The sequence below is a fragment of the Strigops habroptila genome, chromosome 4 (assembly GCF_004027225.2).
Source record: "Strigops habroptila isolate Jane chromosome 4, bStrHab1.2.pri, whole genome shotgun sequence".
NCBI classification, from domain to species: Eukaryota; Metazoa; Chordata; class Aves; order Psittaciformes; family Psittacidae; genus Strigops; species Strigops habroptila.
The window spans coordinates 35072586-35090582 of record NC_046358.1 but is presented as its reverse complement, the minus strand read 5'-3'; the positions used below and the strand labels follow the sequence as shown (position 1 = coordinate 35090582).

The 17997-nt window shown below is 40.5% G+C and overlaps 1 protein-coding gene and 1 long non-coding RNA gene across 9 annotated transcripts; both read left to right on the top strand.

Annotated features, from left to right (window-relative positions):
• The first annotated feature begins 1441 nt into the window (after positions 1 to 1441).
• Positions 1442 to 13385, top strand: CIPC (CLOCK interacting pacemaker). 8 transcript variants are annotated; one of them, XM_030481735.1, is made up of 6 exons: positions 1442 to 1516; positions 2325 to 2461; positions 3326 to 3358; positions 4365 to 4539; positions 5404 to 5573; positions 8955 to 13385. In XM_030481735.1, the coding sequence occupies exons 4-6, from the start codon at positions 4467 to 4469 to the stop codon at positions 9834 to 9836; spliced, it is 1125 nt and encodes a 374-aa protein (XP_030337595.1). In that variant the 5' UTR covers positions 1442 to 1516; positions 2325 to 2461; positions 3326 to 3358; positions 4365 to 4466; the 3' UTR covers positions 9837 to 13385. The 8 variants fall into 8 exon arrangements, with proteins under 8 accessions (XP_030337595.1, XP_030337594.1, XP_030337597.1 ...); XM_030481734.1 differs by having other exon boundaries at positions 3244 to 3358; XM_030481737.1 differs by lacking the exon at positions 3326 to 3358.
• A 3374-nt stretch (positions 13386 to 16759) lies between these two features.
• LOC115606218 lies at positions 16760 to 17997 on the top strand. The gene is made up of 2 exons (XR_003990850.1): positions 16760 to 16860; positions 17754 to 17997. It is a non-coding gene; the product is annotated as an uncharacterized LOC115606218 (long non-coding RNA).

Genomic DNA, 17997 nt, shown 5'->3' with positions numbered 1-17997 from the left:
GAGAATTCAGGTGATAATGCTCAATATCAACCTAAGGTTTACATCAACTGAATTCAGGGCGAATTCAGGTGATTAAGATTTAGTGTATTTAAAAGAGGTTTACCTTGACTATCCAAAAAACCTTCTCTATTAAATAGTACAGTATTTCAGTTCTCCTACCTGCTGCCCTTGGATGAAAGCCTGGTATCACAGATTCCAAATCTGTTCTGAATCACCTCAACTGAATGGCAGGTTATCTGTCCCAAATACAGACTGTTCACTCTCTGACGAGCTGTTTTCAGTGAGCACCCATATTCCACATCCTGAAAAATCTGGTCTCTGTGGAGATCAGTAAGGGTTGTTTCTGCCAATAAGGCAACCACGACCCTGCCTGAGCAAGTATCATGATGCAGTGGCATTCTTAGCATGCTTTTTCTCAGTACCCAAACCTCCTGAACAGTAAGGAATCCAAATCCAGACTCTAGAGATCACACATTTCACAGTACTGTTCAGATGTAACTCGGAGCCAACTCTGGTACTTAAATACTCAAAACTACATCCTAGGAGTATGTGTCACTGGTGTTCTCTCACAGCGCTTCGGATGGTTAGGACTGGAATCCATTGTGTGTCACATTTTCAAAGCGACAGTGTCATTTCACATAATCCTCCACATTTTTCTTTTGCATTTGATAGGTTATTTATGAGACTATGCTGAGATTAAAGACCCTTCTCTTTTTCACTCAGGAATTTATTAGATCATGTTGATCTTTTTAATCAGTATGTTTCAGGTTAACAAGACCATGGTAACAATGCAAATATTTCTTTTATCAATTTCTGTTCAGAGAACTCATTGTGTCATTGCTCAGCCCTTTCACACAGCTTTTTCAGTTTTCCCTAATGAAATTACTTTCATGTCCAAATGCAAAATACTCGACAGACTTCTGGGTGCAGTTCTCAGAACAAAAAAATAGCTATTCAAGTCGTATTCATTTAACCAGAGGAGATTCACTTCATCTTACTTATTTGCCCTTGGTTTATATGCAGTTCGTGGAAAGCAAATCCACGCATTTCTTTCACTATCTCATATTTACCAGCCACAGAGAAGGCTATCCTTTACTCTAACAGCTCCTCCTTTGGACATGTTTTCCCTCTTTGAGACAAGTTCAAAGCTGCTGGACCTCCTTGGTGCTGCTTTCCTCATTTTGTAAGAGGCTGTCAGCATCTTACGCTTTTGCTGTCTCATTCTCGGAGTGAGAGAGGCTCTACAAAACCCTAAACTTCCGTGTAGCGATGACTGTACTCTCTTGCACAGCACCTAGAGAGATCAGCATCGCCCCGAACCCTGGCTCCGATCATGGCGCCTGATACCACAGAACCCGCGGCCCAGCGCTGTGCGCACGCGCCCCGAGCGGCGCCTGGAGGGCGGCTTTCCTCTTCCGGGGTGGCCTTGTCTAGGCGCTGGGGAGGCTTGTGCTCCGTGGTAGGGTGGTGCGCATGTGCGGCCGGCGGGGCTGGTGCTGTGGCGGCCCGCACGCAGGTGAGGGGTGGCTTGGCGCGGGGGGAGGTGGCCGTCGGGGAGCCGGAGCCGCCGCGGGGTCCGCTTCGCCTCGCCGTGCGGCGGGGCGGCGGCTCGGCCCCGAAAGCCGGTGTCTCGGCCCGCGTGCGCCTCTCTTCCCGCCAGGCCTGGTGCGAGGGCGTCCCGCCGGCCGGGCCTTGCGTACGGGCGAAGCGCCGGGGCGGCGGTCGGGTAAGGTCAGCCCTCGCAGCTGCGGCGAGAAGGAGGGCCCTGGGCGTCGGGGATGGCGCCCGACGCTTAGTGCCGGTGCGCGGTGGAGTGCCTGCCTGCCGGCCCTGCCTGCCGGGCGGGCAGCTGGGCAGGAGCCATCGCACGCCCGTGTCTGGAGAGAGTGGCCCTTCTGGTTTGTTTATTTTCGGTTGTGGTTTTGTTCCTGTTTTGGTTTATTTTCCATAAGGGAAGAGAAGACGATGTGCCAGCCCCTTCCCAAAGATTCACTAGCAGATGGTGTGTTCTTACCCTCCTTATTTGTAGCCCTCCTTCTCTTTCTAGTTCTGTTTTTTTCGGAGATTAGCATCAATATATATCACTTTCTTAAAAAATACGTTTGTTTTGGGAAGGTCTAAGTAACGAAAGCATGGATCAGGACTTAAACCCTGTCTTAAGCCTCACCTTCCATTCCAGGGGTAGCATTTAGGTTGCTCTTGTGTAGTTACCTTTGCTCCGTACCTGTTAGCAGAAGTTAGCGACTGAAGATGAAAAGTAAAAATGATGCAGGTAGCTACTGAGGAAATTCTCTTCGCTGACCATTATTCTCTCTTTCCTGTAGTTGTATAGAGAGTTGCCCTGCAGGCTCAGCACTATATCCGACGTATAGAATTCGTTACTGGAGGTGCCAAGGCTTGAATTCTTGGAGCGGAATAACAACCAGTTGTCAGGACCTTAAGAAGAAACTTGCCTTTCAGGGTAGGTTATTCCAGAATGTCTGCTGCAATGTTATTTGTAGTAGCTTGCACTGGATACAACCGTTAATGGGCTGCTGGTCTGACTATGATGCAGACTCCTGAGCTACCATAGTTGCAATTTAAATATACAGCCCTAACGTGAGACACAACTTCAGAGGGTTGTTTTATAGGAAAATAATTTCTACAAATATGAAAAATTATTTCTGCACTTCATTCTGTCATTTTTCTGTTGGCCAGACTCTCAGCTACCTTCTTTAATAGAAGCAGAACCTTTGCTCTGTCTTACTAGAGTCTGCCTGCCCTCAGGAAGCAGCTGAATGTTGTGGCAAGTCTGTAGTATGGGAGGCCACGATGTAACTATACATTTTCATAGCTTTTAGTTGCAGCTTTTGGTTTCATAGCTTTTAGTTGCAGCTTTCCAGTGTTCTCATTCTGGGTGTGGGAAGAAGAGGGCATTTCCCTCTAGGAGTGCGTTGCAGGTATCGTATGTGTTGCGTTTTTAGCAGTATGGATTTCTTTAGCCCCAGCATGTTCTCTGATGACTTTCTTTCTTGTGATGACTTACTTTAGAGTGAAACAGACTGTATTAACAAAGCCACAGCTTTGCAGGTTCATCTGTGTTTGTTGTATGGGCTTCACCCAGCACAGCTGATTTGTTTTGGGATGCAGTCCCTGGGATAGCTAAATTTTTGGAAGATAAAAATTGCCTAAGTAACTTTAGATTCTTGGGGGGAAAAAAAGTTGTATAGCCTTTAGCTTTTTGGTTGTTTTGCTTTTTTTTAGGGGTGGAGAAACATGTCTAGTACATTAGTTTCATATCTACATTTCATTCTTCGAATAATTTGAGATATTTCTATCCTGAAAGTCTCCAATTATCCCACTGTCAGCATAAAAAGAGGTAAGTAACTATCCCACTTGACTCAGAGGGGCAGATTTAATTATGGATAACAACCATATGCTTTCTAGCTGTTACTTTATCTTGGTTACCCATGTTGTTGAACTTTGTAGAACTGGGCATTACATCTTTGGCAGATCAAGAGATTGCCTTCCTATTTCCCAAGTTTTGTGTGTACCTTAAGGAATTATTACCTTGTCTGACAGAATTCATAATAGAGTTAGAAATCATGTGTGCATTGTGCTCCTCATATGAATCTATCATGTACTTTACTCAGTAAGTGTAAGTATTACACGATTCTGCTTCAAGTACGTCAGTAAGATTGGCTGACCTGTACTGTACTCTTGACTTGCTCAACCACTGAAGAAAGGAGCTGAATGTGAGAGGTGCATCCATGTCTTCAGTACTTATAAAATACCTTTGCTTCATTGATGGCATTCACAACAGTAGTAAAAAATAAAGAAATTTTAAATATCTAGAATATTTCTACTTTATTTAATTTCTTCATTAATATGCCTTAGATTTTTTAGCATTTTTTTAACCTACCTTAAAGGGCTTAACAGCCATACCATGTTTTTTTGTACTTGGTGCAGAAATCCATGAAAGATTGGATCACGGAAACTTTCCCAAAACTTAAAAATTCAGCTTAAGGGAGATGGAAAACTTCAGTCCAGAAGATTCTACAATGTAAAGTGTTAGCTGATACACAGAATTGTTGCCCATCTTTTCTACTCTGTAATGCGTTATTAAACATGCATAGTTTAGAGAGTTTTGCAGGGAATAAACTGTTGTTTCATTGGCAAGCCTTTGCTAGTCTAAATATGTGAGAAACATAGCAAATGTGAAGCTGGAAGTTTAGTAGAATTCTGCAGATTGTTTAACAGATACAGCAAACCTTTGATAACCAGATTTCCATAAGGACAAACATGGCTGCCTTTGTTGTCTTACACTGATGGAACTTTCCTTAGATTCAGAGAAAGGCCCTTTTTGTTCTTAACTATTTTTGTAGTTCTTTGATGGAAAAGGTGTTAAAAGCTGCCTGTGGCACTATGGAAGCATGGAGACAAAATAGTCACCTATTGAGACCCTTGAGGAACTACTGGGCAAAGTGATGGAAATGAAGAGCTTGAACCAGCACTTAAGCATGGCGGCAGCGGAATCTGACAAGGACTCTGGATATTCAGGTTTAGAAAATCACTGCATTACTTTTGTGTGTTATCTTGCTCAGACTTTGCTTTTATTAGTCACATTTGACATATCTGTCTCTTAGCCCCTTGCCATTTATGCTTCATTAACTGAGAGAGCCTTTCAGTGTAAAACAGGTTGCATCTGCAATCATCATACCATCAAACTCTTCTGGAGTAGAGCTTTATGTAGTTAAAAGTTCTTTCTGTGAATTTGAATGGCATGGGAATTTAAAATATGCCTAATAAAGAAATGAATGGAAGACTCTTAGACTTAGGCATGTTAGAAGTGGGGATGGCAAAATTACTTATTGTTCTTTGCAGTGATGAATGAACTGTTGGATTATGCCGCCTAATCTCTCTTATGATTTGACCAGAGAGTAATTGTTATAACATCAGTAAAATGTAGCCATGGTGTGCCATTTTAATACTCAATAAAACTGTGAGAAGATGGCTTTTAGAGGAAAAAAAAAAAAAGGCTTTTGTGAGAGAGAGAAGATTTCAAGACACAAAATGCCTGTAGCACAGACTGGCTGTGGCAATGCTGGAGCCCATAGTTCTTTCCTACACCAGGTTTTAGAGCAATCTTCATGATCATGTGCAGTCCCTTGGAGATTAAATACGAAAGAACAAAAAGTAGTAATTTTTTTGCAATATCTGCATGAGAACTGGCCTGAAATATAAGGCCTTTTGTTAAAGGCTATTTGACAGCTGTCACAGCAGGTCTAATTCTATTGGTGTTCCGGAACTAAACTTTGTTGTTGTTTGTGGCTTGGTTGAAAGAAAGCAGAAAAGTGCAACTGAAAGTTGGTGGCAAGCATGGTGCATGTGAAACAACTAACAGCTGAATTTTACATTTGGCAGATGGAAGTTCAGAGTGCCTGAGTGCTATGGAGCAGACTGACTCGGAGGACGTGCTGAATGCGTCGTGCTGGAATGCAGAAGATGGGCCTTGGCAATGCCCAATGGCCACAGGCAGCTCCTTTCCTGCACTTTCTCCTATGGTCGTAATGAAAAATGTGTTAGTTAAGCAGGTAGGGAAGAAATAATCTTCTGAAAAATATTGCATGTTCTTTGTTGTAACATTTTTCCTTTCTTAAAGATTTTACGAAGTTGTTGCAGTCCAGACAGTAACTGGTAACTTGAAAAGTTCTATTGTGACAGGTAGAATCACTAAGATGGAAAAAATGTGAAATGGAGAAGCTTGGCTACATCTACTAAACCGTTTTGTCTTAAAGGGATCCCACAAAAAATAGATCTTTAAGAATGTTATGTTAATAGCACCAAAGAGTAAACAAACAAAAGTGAGTGTTTTTCCTTTTGAAAGCTGGTATTTTGTTTTTCATTCAGTAAAAACAATAAACTAGGATGATAGGTTTTGCTTCCTAGTTCTTAAGGTCCTAGATGTGCTTTATGTACAAAGGGAAACACTAATCCAGAATGTTACGAATGAAAATATTGAATTCTTATCTGAAGGTTATTTCTCTTAGTTGCATAGGAAGGCTCACACTGCATCAATTACATTCCCTATTATGTCTTCCAGTATCTTGTTACCTGTTGTCCTCCAGCATATCCCTGAGACTCTTAACGTTTACATTGTAACAGAAGATCCTAGAGCTCCAAGTTCAAAGTATTCCTGTGTTATTAGACCTCTTGCTCTGTACACGTGTTTTCTGAGCAGAGGAGAAGTTCTTCAGCCTTTTTTATTAGAATACATGTCAGAATACAGTGAGAAGAGGAAAAACTAATGTATATCCTAATTCCTTTTCTACTGAATCTTTTATGATAACAAGCAAAACCTATAAAACTCAAATACTGTGTGACAATGCTAACACAAATACAGTTTTCCATTAGTATTTGGCAAATTATGCATTTGTGGGGGAGATAAGACAGGCTGAGAAAGTTGGGGCTGTTCAGCCTGGAGAAGAGAAGGCTGCGTGGAGACCTCATAGCAGCCTTCCAGTATCTGAAGGGGGCCTACAAGGATGCTGGGGAGGGACTCTTCATCAGGGACTGTAGCGATAGGACAAGGGGTAATGAATTCAAACTTCAACAGGGGAAGTTTGGGTTAGATATAAGGAAGAAGTTCTTTACAGTGAGGATGGTGAGGCGCTGGAACAGGTGCCCAAGAAGTGGTAAATGCTCCATCCTGGCAGTATTCAAGGCCAGGTTGGACAGAGCCTTGGGCAACATGGTCTAGTGTGAAGTGTCCCTGCCCATGGCAAGGGGGTTGGAACTGGATGATTTTTGAGGTCCTTTCCAACCCTAACTATTCTATGATTTTATGGTTCTGATCTATGAGCATTGTGCTTTATTTTGACAAGAAACAATTTTATTTTATAGTCATGTTCCTATATGTGTGGACAAAATACTGTGTAAACAAATACTGAAGTTTTCATATAGCAGGGAGTAGGCAAGCTTCACCAAAGGCTGATTGATAGCCTTTGGTCCAGAGCTCAAAAACTAAACACTGATTGCAGAGGTATTCTAATGTTGAACTCCAGGTTGTGTTGCAAACAGTTAGGAGAACTAGCTAATACAAAGTAGCTTTTATATGTATTTTTTATATATATATATATATATACACACACATACACACAAAATATAAAAAACCCTGGTAGTGTATGAAAAAGGAAATTTGAAAGTAAGAGTTGGAGGTGGGTAAAATTACCAGACTGGGTTCTTTCGAGCAGTGCATCATAACTTCTGAGTCTAATTATGTATGGTTAAGGACAGTAATGTTGAATTGAAAAATATTTGCTGCAATAAACAAAAGCAGTGAGTCCAGGTCAAAATACTAACAATGAAGTGTGTTTCTGCCTCTTTCCTTTATGCCTAGTTACCTCAGATGGTCATGCTGGTTATCCTGTTAAAATGGTCTTTTCAACACAGCCCTGAGTGGGGCTTGCTGGACCAAAAAAAAAACCAACAAAAGGCAGCATCCGATTACTGCTGTTTATTTGTTTCAGTTTCAGTCAGGATCATCCTTCTATCTTAGAACCACTGTGATCCTGCGCAGTGGTGGTTACCTGCTGTCCCAATTTCAGAGTGTAAACAGCTATCAATGTTACTAAAAAAAGAATAAAAAATCAAGCAAGGATTAGTTCTTTGAAACACAGTGGTGCTTGTGGCAAGGTTTCTGTAACTCTTGTGAAAGTCCTTAGTAGGAAGGCTTTTTAGACAAGTTACTCTGGTATGTGCAGGATGTTAGCCTTCATTAAAAAAACCCAAAAAAACTCCCCCAACACCCAAAAACCACCTCAAACCCAACACGTTGCAGAATTAGTAAAATAAGCATGCCCTTCTCTACTAAAAATGAGATTTTTGGGTAGGAGCAAGAGCAGAATGCAACTAAATGCACTAAAAACTCTGCCTTCAACAGGCCTGCTGCTAGCATTCCAAGTCATAAAGAATTGGAAAAGCAGCTGACAGTATGTTATGTTAATTGTGGTGGCAATGACTTAAATATATGAAGAAGTTAGATTTTGTTTCAGAAAGAAATAGTACCTCTTATTAGACCATTGTATATGTTCGGAGAAAAGCAGGCATGTTTTCTGGCCAGGAGATCTTGTGAAGATCAGTAGTAATATATTGAAGGAGGAAGAGGTGGTGTCTCGTAAAAATTGATGTGTTCTGCTATATTACAGAGTATGGCTTGTGAGAGAGAGTGAAAACTTGGGTATTTTTCTTGAAATATAATGCTTTTAAGGTTCATTAGTGTGCACTATATCACCAGAGCTACGGAGTTAAACTGCTCTGGGCTTACAACAGGCTTTTTTCCTTGTGTTGGTTGATATTCAGCTCTTTTTTTTTTTTTCTTCTTGGTTTTAAATTTATTGAAACTGTGTTGTACTTAAGATTGCAAAACTTACTGAACAGCTGTCGTCTTTATTGAATAACCATTTCAAAAGCTTGCTATAAGAATAGAATTGACAAGATTAGAGTGCTGCCTTTCAACAAAGAGGGAGTCTGAATTGTTCCTAAAATGTCTCTACAGTCTTTCTTTGATTCTTTAAAAATATAACCGCAATGCTTAATTATTTTTCAACTTTTCCATACACTTGTTGTTTGACCCCAAGTCTAGGTTGAACTTTTACATGAGCATTGTACAATATAAGCATGCACTGTAATCTTCATTTAGGAAATCATGTATGAATTTGGATTGAATTGTTTTTAAATGTATCTGCTGTTCCACTGTAAAAGGATTATGGATGACAGCTTTGATTCTAGTGCTGTGCTTTGTTGTCGGAGAAGGAGAATGATGAGTTGATGTAATACTTCAGAATGTATAAATTGGACAGTGTATATCAAATATGGAGAAATGGCACAGTCCACCTGTTTCATTTAAGGTTTTTTGATCCTTTTCTACAATGTTGTTGTAAGACTTCTGTTTTTATCCCATTTATGCTTCTCAGGGGAGTTCATCACAGCTCCAGTCTTGGACTGTGCAGCCATCCTTTGAAGTGATTCCAGCTCAGCCTCAGCTAGTCTTTCTTCGTCCATCAATCCCACCACCCATTAACCCTCACCCTGTTGGGAAAAAGAGAAATGACTCCACTAATTACCTGCCTATCCTGAATTCTTATCCTAAAATAGCACCACAGCCCTGCAAAAGAGATCGCTCCTTTGATCTAGAAGAATGTCAGGAAACCAATTGCCATAAACGACTCTGCACAGAAACACCCAAGATGGAGACTTCTCCTGTATCAGGGAGCACAGGCTTGCCTACTAGTCCTTTTGCCCACCTACCAGTTAGCTTTAAGACCCCTCGGGATTCTAACCAGCAGAGTTCTTCAACTCTAGTGACAAGTGGAAAACTGTCAGCTCTTCCTGGTTTTCATCGTGTTTGTAGTGACACTCAGAAACTGCCGGGTTTGACTCCCCTTTTGCCTTTTGGAACTCTGCAGGCAACAAAGCGCACCCCTCATGAGATCGAGAGTGCAGCACAGACTACGATGCAGTCTGCAGTGTGGAGCCCCCCATTGATACCAGAAGAGATTTGCACTACCCCTGAGCTACTCTTGCAACAGCAAAGCAAGTGCAGACGCTTTCAGAACACACTTGTTGTGCTACGCAGGTCAGGATTGCTGGAGATAACTTTAAAAACCAAGGAGCTCATTCATCAGAACCAGGTGACTCAGGCTGAGCTGGACCGGCTGAAGCATCAAACACAGCTTTTCATAGAGGCAATAAAGAACAATGCTCCACAGTCATGGGCAGAGCTAGAAGCATCTCTAACAGGATCTGATAAAGTTGATGGTAACCTTGAAGACCCCCCTTATCCCAACATATACTAAAAAGGTACATAGCTATTGGTCAAGTTATTTTTGTGCCTCCTATTTCCTGTCTCAAACTTGAGCATTTTCTGAGTCCAAGACTTGCAAAGTGACATGCCGTGAATGACTTGTCTTCAGAGCCAGTTGTGGGACTGGAATAGCATGGTGGGGTCTTGGCAGAATGGGTGCTTACTACTTCAGTGCAACCCTGAACTCCATGCTAATTTCATGTACTTCTTGGGACTCTAGAAGCTTGGATGTGCTCTGCTGGCATGTTCCCATTCTTGCAGTAAAGACAGTCATTTGCAGTATTCTGCAGGCAAACATCTTCCTGGTCCCCGCTTCAGATAGTTAGTTCCGAGGATGGAAGAGCACAACAGGCCCCAGTATTGGACCATCATCAGTTGCAATTAGATGAAGGGAGTTGGGGAGAGGAGAGGAAACTTAGGTTGGTGAGGTGGTATCTTTAGGCTGTTGCGTTCCTTTGTTGTAGCAGAGTCTTGCTTTGGGGTTTTAATGCATTTGAATTAGCATTCTGTATTCATTGCAGTCTTTGGTCAATGTGATGAGTGTCTTAGGACCCAGGTGAAATGATGTGTTTTGATGAGTATACTTTTGATTTTGATCTGTACACTTTGAGTGAGTGAAAATCACAAGGCTTGCACTGGAAATGTTTGTTTTGTTCCAAAGCCGTATTTATCAATGGCTCGGAAGTGTACAAGGCAAGTGGTTTGGATTTTCTCAGTGGCTAGTAGATTAAACGTTGTTGTTAAAGACTGCAGTGACTTTTTTTTTTTTTTCCTAATAGCACAAGGAAGATAATCGTTCACCAGGATTAATTCAGCAAGACTAGTTGCATATTATTTGATCTATATATCTTTAGTTTACAAGCATAAACTGTTGTTTTTTTTTTCTTTCCTGTGAAATCAGATAACTAAGTATTAAAAAAGAAAAGAAAAGTTTGAAAGGGAAAGGAGCATAAATAGCCTGTGGTGAAACAAGTCCATCTCCCACCCCCTTTCCCTCTCTTTTTTTATTTAGAGAAATGAGGTGAATGTACCTGGGGACAGGGATGTCAGCTTGGCTAATCTCCCAAAAATTTTTATCTACCTTGAGTTTGAACATAATAAACCTCAACAATCCCAAACCAAAAATGAAATCCCAAAACATTTTTCCTCCAAATAGGTTTATATCATTCCTAGCCTGCTTGCCTTGAGATATAGCTAACACTACTGTCTGCATAAGGTATTAGGCCTGACTAGTAGAGATCCACAGTAGTCATGTTACAAAAGCTGTTCTACAGACATTTATTTCATTTCAGTTTATCTAGACACTTAACTATGTCACTCCCTCCAGTCTGAAGGGTTTTTTTCAGAGGCAGTCTGTGTAGAGAACTAAGAACAACTTTGTCTAAGAACATTAAGGACTCTGGATTGTTTATGGTATGTTCCTTTCTGTGTGACAACGTTTTCAAAAAGCCGTGCTGTCTAGGTGACTGGGTATTTTGATGCTTTGATCACTCCTGTTATCTCTTTCAGGTTTTTAAAAAAAAAAAAAGAAACTTGAAAGTAAGGTAGATGTCTTGCTGATTTGTGACTAGACCTTTCCATTTTCTGATGCCTCTGGGCATCAATATTGCAGAAGACTCTGAAGAGTGCTTTTGTAGTCTTCCTCAAATATATGCATTAGAGAAATTGTAAGGGACTTCTCTCTTGTAAGGGGTTTTCCCCTTTTTACATTGATGAAATGCTGTACATGCCTCACAAAGAGGAGGAATCTAAGTCATATTTGTACTGTCCATAGGCCTAGAGAGAAATACTGTACCAGGATTCACCCTAGTGGAGCTGTAGCAAACTAGTAGCTATGCCTTGCCAGGTATCCTGCCCACCTGCTCAAGACTAGTGCAGTAGGTGGGAATTGATTGAAAGAAAAGTGTTCACAGACTGTGTTGTCATATATTTTTTTAAATATACATGCTATAGTTGTGCATACTAAGATGTCTCATAACTTGCAGCACAGCAATATCAAAACTCAGCCAGCAAACCCAGAAGGCAGGATAATACAGTGTAATAATGTAGGTCATGTCCAATGTAGCCCCTTTGGAATCAGTTGTGGTATCTGCACCAAATGATATTTGGCAATACAGATGTGATGGTACCTTAGGCCATTTGTGAAAGAATCCCAAAAAAATATGCTTGATTCTTCTGAGCTTACAGGAAGGAGAGGAGGCAGTAGCAGGCAGTTCTGTTGATTGGGTATCTGTATGTGCCTAGAGGTGAGGTGTGAGAAAATACATAGGTTATCTTTCTTACTTTACCTAAAATTCTTATTCTACCCATCAAATAGAGAGGAGAATTTGAAGTTCAGAATATATAGATATATTTTTTAGGAAGTGATTGTCCTAGAAAACAAGATGGTAGGCTACCTAGAGATGAAAGCAAGTCAGAAAAAAGAAGTCCAATCTTAGCTGTTTGAGACAAGAAAAAGTGGGTCTACTGGTGACCTTCATCCTATTTCCACTGCTCTGGTAGAGTAAAAGGAAGGAAACGCTAGCCTTGCAGTGTAATACTTTCTGATTTAAGGAGGCTATAGCTGATAGAAATGTCTCATAGTCAACACAGAATCACATGTATTTTTTCCCCTGGCAGCACTGAGGGTGGGCTGATGTGGGTGTGCTTAGAGCTGATGGGCCTTTCAGCTGGTATAATTTGCATAAATACATATTCAATAAATCTGTGACTAAAGTTCAGCAGCTGGTTAGAAATCTCCTACTGGGCATCAGTCCAGACTTAAATAGTATTTGCTGAACTAGAAAAATCCACTCTGGAACTATTACATGTAAATCTGAGGCCCCTTAGGAACCATATCCCTAGATAACTGCAAATCTCGACGCAACATCTATAAAGAAGGGATGTTGAAGGTCCCTAGTGAGAAATAATGTCATCAAGTACCATTCTATTCAGTTTCTCTTAGCTGCTTTTATTCCTGTAAGCCCTGATAAACCTTTAAACAATAAGGGCTTTCCTTTCTTAGCTGCGATTTAGTAAAATAGGTTAGCTTGGAACTGTGTTGAGAAAGTTGATGACATCAGGACCAGAACAGGTCCGTATTCTGGGCAGGATCTGGAAGTGGTCCAGTAGATTTGAGCAGAAACATTAGCTTCTCTGATTGGAAACCTGTAAGCAATGAACTTACAGATAATTTTTTTGAGCTTTGAAGCAGCAAAACTTTGTATTAACAAGTTAGTTGAAGACAGCAGTCTAAAAAGTCAGTTGGATGACCTGCTGTGGCTTCGGTTGCTGCTGACACCCAGCAGGCAGAGTAGGTTGATGTGTCAGACTGCTGTTTTTCTATTAAGTTTTAATAAATGTTGGTATTTTTGATTATTTTTACTGTGTATTTTTTAAATTCTACTGCTCTAATTGGAATGTAAACATTTTCTGTACTTTTGAAGTCTGTTGCCAGCTCTGAATACAGTAGCCCAAGAACTCTGTTGTAGAACATGACCTTTTTGCTAAAACTTTACAGAAACAGACTGTGAAATAATGAAATAAAGTCTATACTTGAAAACTTTGTGGGTTATTTTAGTGCTGTTAAACTGCAAAGTCCTTTGTTCGGAAGCTTGCTTTTACATACAGCTCCTGAACAGTATGTTGCCCATGTGGGAAAGTGCAGATCCAAAAGTGGTACTATGATTTATCTCTCCAAAGAGAGTCACGTGAGCTTTAACAGTATGTATGAATTAAAGGGTCTCTGGGAGGAGCATGGGTAAAAGTGGGCTGTACAGAACTCTAAAAATATATTGTCGTGGGTGACCATTGCCATAGATCTGTCATGAACAACCTGGAAGGATTTTTCCACCTCTGAACTGTTATCTCTATGTGATGACTGTACATTATGCTCACCGTCTGTGCGGGTGAACTCCTACGCTGCATATTAATCCTGTCAGTCGGGTATGCACAAGTTCTAAATTGTGAAGTAAGGATCTTGGCTACTGAAAGAATTACTTGAGAAAAATTTTACTCTCGAAGAACATTCTTCAACTCAATCTGTATACCAGCTTTTCACTAAAGCACATTTTTCAAAATGTGGCCATCTTTACATGATTTTTTCTTTGTTCAGCGATTACTCTTACAGTGAGAACTAGGCAGTCATGCTCAGTATGTGCAGCAGCCTTGTGGCATGAGATCCTGTCCTAAGGTACAAGAGATTCTGGTCTAAGTTCTTACTTGGCACCAGACAAGGCAATAACTTGAATCTCATTACATCCAAAAAGGAGTGCCGTTAATTGAAGTCCTTTTATTCCCCGAGAGTGGAAACTTGGTGTTTGCAAATTTTGTATTCGTAGAAGGTATGGGTATAATTGAAGCAGGAAATTTTCAGGTCTCTATGTCCATTCTGGCTAGCTTTTTCTTTACATGGTGAAGTCTATCTGCAGATGTCAGGCCTGTTCACCTTCATTTCACTGAGGCCAAAAACATGAGTTGCTTTTTTCAGGTGCACCGCATCTGTCTTGTTTTTTTTCTCATGACACACAAAGAGCGTGAAAGGAGCAATACCCTCACAGGCTTGGACTGAGCAATCTTCTGGCATGAAAAATTTCTGGCATCCACTAGGTTGAAGACAGCATGCTGTTACTGCTTTTGTTCTCCCAATTCCTGGGGCAGAAATGTGGGGTCCCTACCTACAAAACTGTTCACTCTTGCTGTGTCTGGGTGATGTTTCCTTTCAGGCCTCTGAAACACAACCATATAGCCCCAAGTGTAGTGCATGGTCCATAGTGACCAAAATGCATGAGAATTCTCTCCCCTTCTTAAATCTGTACTTCCTTTGAGGTATGTCTGTGAGACTAACTGTTTCAGTGTAACCTATTCAGAAGGCAGAAGGGAACACCATGTGTTCAGTCTGCTCTCTTGTAGAGCACAGTTTCCAAGACTTCCTCAAATTCTTGTTTGAACGAAAGTGTGTTTTTAGAGGAAGCATCCTGCTTTGATTTGAAAGCTCCTAGTGACGAAGAATCCACCCAAATTGTTCAAAACATAATTACTTACTGTTAAAAATGTGCCTCTTACATAGAGCCTGAATTCAGCGTCTTTCAGTATCCAGCTGTCAGATCTTTTGCCTTTTGTCTGCTAAACTGAAGCGCATGCTGTGACATTGCTGGTTTCACTGTAGGCATTTACAAACTGAACAAGTCATTCCTCAGCTTTCTTTTTTAAAGTAACCGATTAAGCTGTCAAATCTTTTCAATCCTTTATTCATCTGTGGCACTCTTCTTTGGATCCTTTAAAATTATTTAAATTAATTTTTATTTGGAACAGTAACTTCAATAGCAAAACAGGATTGCTAGAAGAGTTGTCCAGTATCAACCCTCCCTACTGGCATTCTGCTTAATTTTCATTGCAGCCTTGACCATGGCATCAGATTGAAAGTTTAAATCGTCCTTGGACCTGTTGCTTCTGCAGTTGGTGGACTGTCCTTTAAATGTGTTTCCACACTCCTTTGAATGCAGTTTGCAGTCAGAAGGCAAAACAAATTGATTTTAATAAGCAACCAGTTGCATTCATTAGTTACCTCTGCTTCTCTCCTCAAAACTTTTTTGTCTTTAGATTTTGAAGGTAATTTTGTGTTGTATTCTAATTATTAAAAATAATATTAAGTAATGCCAGTTTCATACCATTTTCAAAATAAGGGTAGAAGGTAGTGTTTAAGAGATCTCTATACGATTCAGAAAACATAGTCGTAATGTTTTTCACACCATCCCTTTAATTTGTATAATTCTGGCTGCAGTCTGTGTCATGTGGCACACTGTTAAATGCCCATCAGAATTAAAATGTTATATCTGTGTTGGCTTTGTCCTTAACCAATTTTTAATTCTAGCTCATCAAAATAAGGTGTTAGTTTTATTTGACCAGCTCTATTTCTTACGAGCTTTATCACTTTTAATTATTTTTGCTGCCTATGTCCTTGATTAATCAAAAATTACGGGTTATTCCACTATTTTCTCTCAGTTGTCCAGCCTATGTTCATTCAGATCAGTTTACCTACCCACTGAAAAGCTGGTGCTGTGTTAGTCCTTCCGTCCCCGCAGCCTTCTGAAATCTTTCTTAGTGGTCTAAAATTCATTGAAATAGTATTGATCGTCCAGAGAGCTTGTTGGTTAGCTGCTGTTAAATTTTCAATCACAACTTATTCAGACTTGCTGACTTTAAAATGCCTAATGGCTGTTGTTTCAAATGTCCTGAATTACTTTTTGAAGTGAAAATCAAGCTGTTGTCATGATATGTGAGTAATACATCTGGCTTTTTTCTAATTGCTCAACAGAAATTTTTGTGAAATGCTTTTGCCATTCTGCACTGCAGCAATGTAATTTCCATCTTGAACTGGAGCACTGCCAGCAGAAAGATTTCTTCTGCATCTTGTACATTTTAAGAAATGGAGGAAGTGGGCTTTCCAGGGCCAAAAGGGGAGTTTCATCAACTTCTTCATTGTTTTCTTCTTGTTCTTACTGCGATTAAATTAATTGAGTTAGTTTAATGGAACTGGAATGCCTCTTACCATGCCCACTTAGGCAGTCTTACCTTTTTTCCATAGCACTAGTAAGAGGTTTTTTTTTTAGGCCACTTATATTTACCAAGACTAAGAAATCCAAAAACAGACAGAAAACCAATCCTTATTGTTTTTTAATAGATAGGACTGCTTGAAAAATTTATGTGTTTTCAATGGAAAAGTCCTGTGTTTTTGTTGGAAATGAAAATGTATTTTGGCTGGCAGCTTAGTGTTTTGCGGCATTAGTCATAGCATTCATTTTTCAGTGAATCTCAAGCACTGTGGAAATAGTGTGGACTGTGGGGGTGGGGGAAGATGTTGTTTCTCTTTATCCTCATCCCCTTCTCCTGGTTTGATTTGGATTGCTTGTACAGGAAATAGTACCCCAACTTTGATGAGAGGTTCTGTCACCTCATGCTGAAGAAGCAGAAGCCTGCATAGACAGCCGAAATTGCTCAATTCTCTGCAATGGAGGAGACTAATAGAGAGCTCCTAAGTAAGTGAGGATGAAACAGCATCTCCTGAGAAAATTGCTAGCTCAATGAGTACAAATACCATTTTTTCATCATATCCCTAAAAATTCTACTAAAAAAAAAAAAAAAAGTAAGGTTTTTGTTTGGTACAAAACACTGCTGTGCCAGACAGGCCTTGTTCTACATTTGCCAGAGGCAGACTTCATTGCAGAGTTCAATATTTTGTGACATGAGCAGTGTTTAGTGTGGAAAGTGTGAAATATGAGTAGACAGTGGGAAAGCTGTTTTACCCATAGTGAATGTTAACAATGCCTATTGTTTTGTATTCTTGCTAAGCATTGTTTCCCATGCAAATGATAATTCTATGCAAAGTGTCCAAACATGCTTAGAAGTTAGAATAGGATAGTCATCATTAAAGTGAAATTGCCTCTCACTTATCGACATCCTATTGCTGACCATGCTTGCAGCACGCTTTCTGAGAAAATCTGAAAGTGTGTTGCTGACCTCAATTGTGTGACACATGGCCAGAAAGAATACTGAAACATTTGTTTCCACACTAGTTGTGCAAGGAAGGCGAGTCTGAGCTTGAAGATAATAATCTGAATAATGAAATGCCTCCAGATGTGTAATGGGAGCTGCAGCCAGCCCAAACTGGAGCAGAGCAGAGCAGTAAACTGCACTGAGGGTCTATTGCTGTAGTGCTTGTGGTCTGCAATGGCAGCGTTTGGGTAGAGACTGTTGTAGCACAGATACGCCAATGGCCCTGTCTAGTTTCTAGCAGTTCAGAACCAAACTGGGCAGCCCAGACATGTGCCTCATAGCCAAAGGCAAAGGATCTATTCCTTTGAAAGGCTGGTATGCAAATACAAAACTGGCCTGCACATTGAAATTGTTGCTCTGTTCATTTTTTCTGCAGCCAAACTTAAACCAGCTATGTTACATGCACTGCCTCTGCCTGATCCTGGAGACAGAGAAGTTATGGGAAGCATTATTGCAGTATGTAAGGCTTGGCTTTTTTTCCAATTCCGCTGCTTCTCCAGCACCTAAACACTTACCAGCCTGAGACACTAATGCCATCAGATGCAAAAGGGGTTAGTTTATCAGTGAGCTTAGTTGAGTGAGTGGAAGCAGATGAATGCCAATAAAGTAAAAATCCTGAA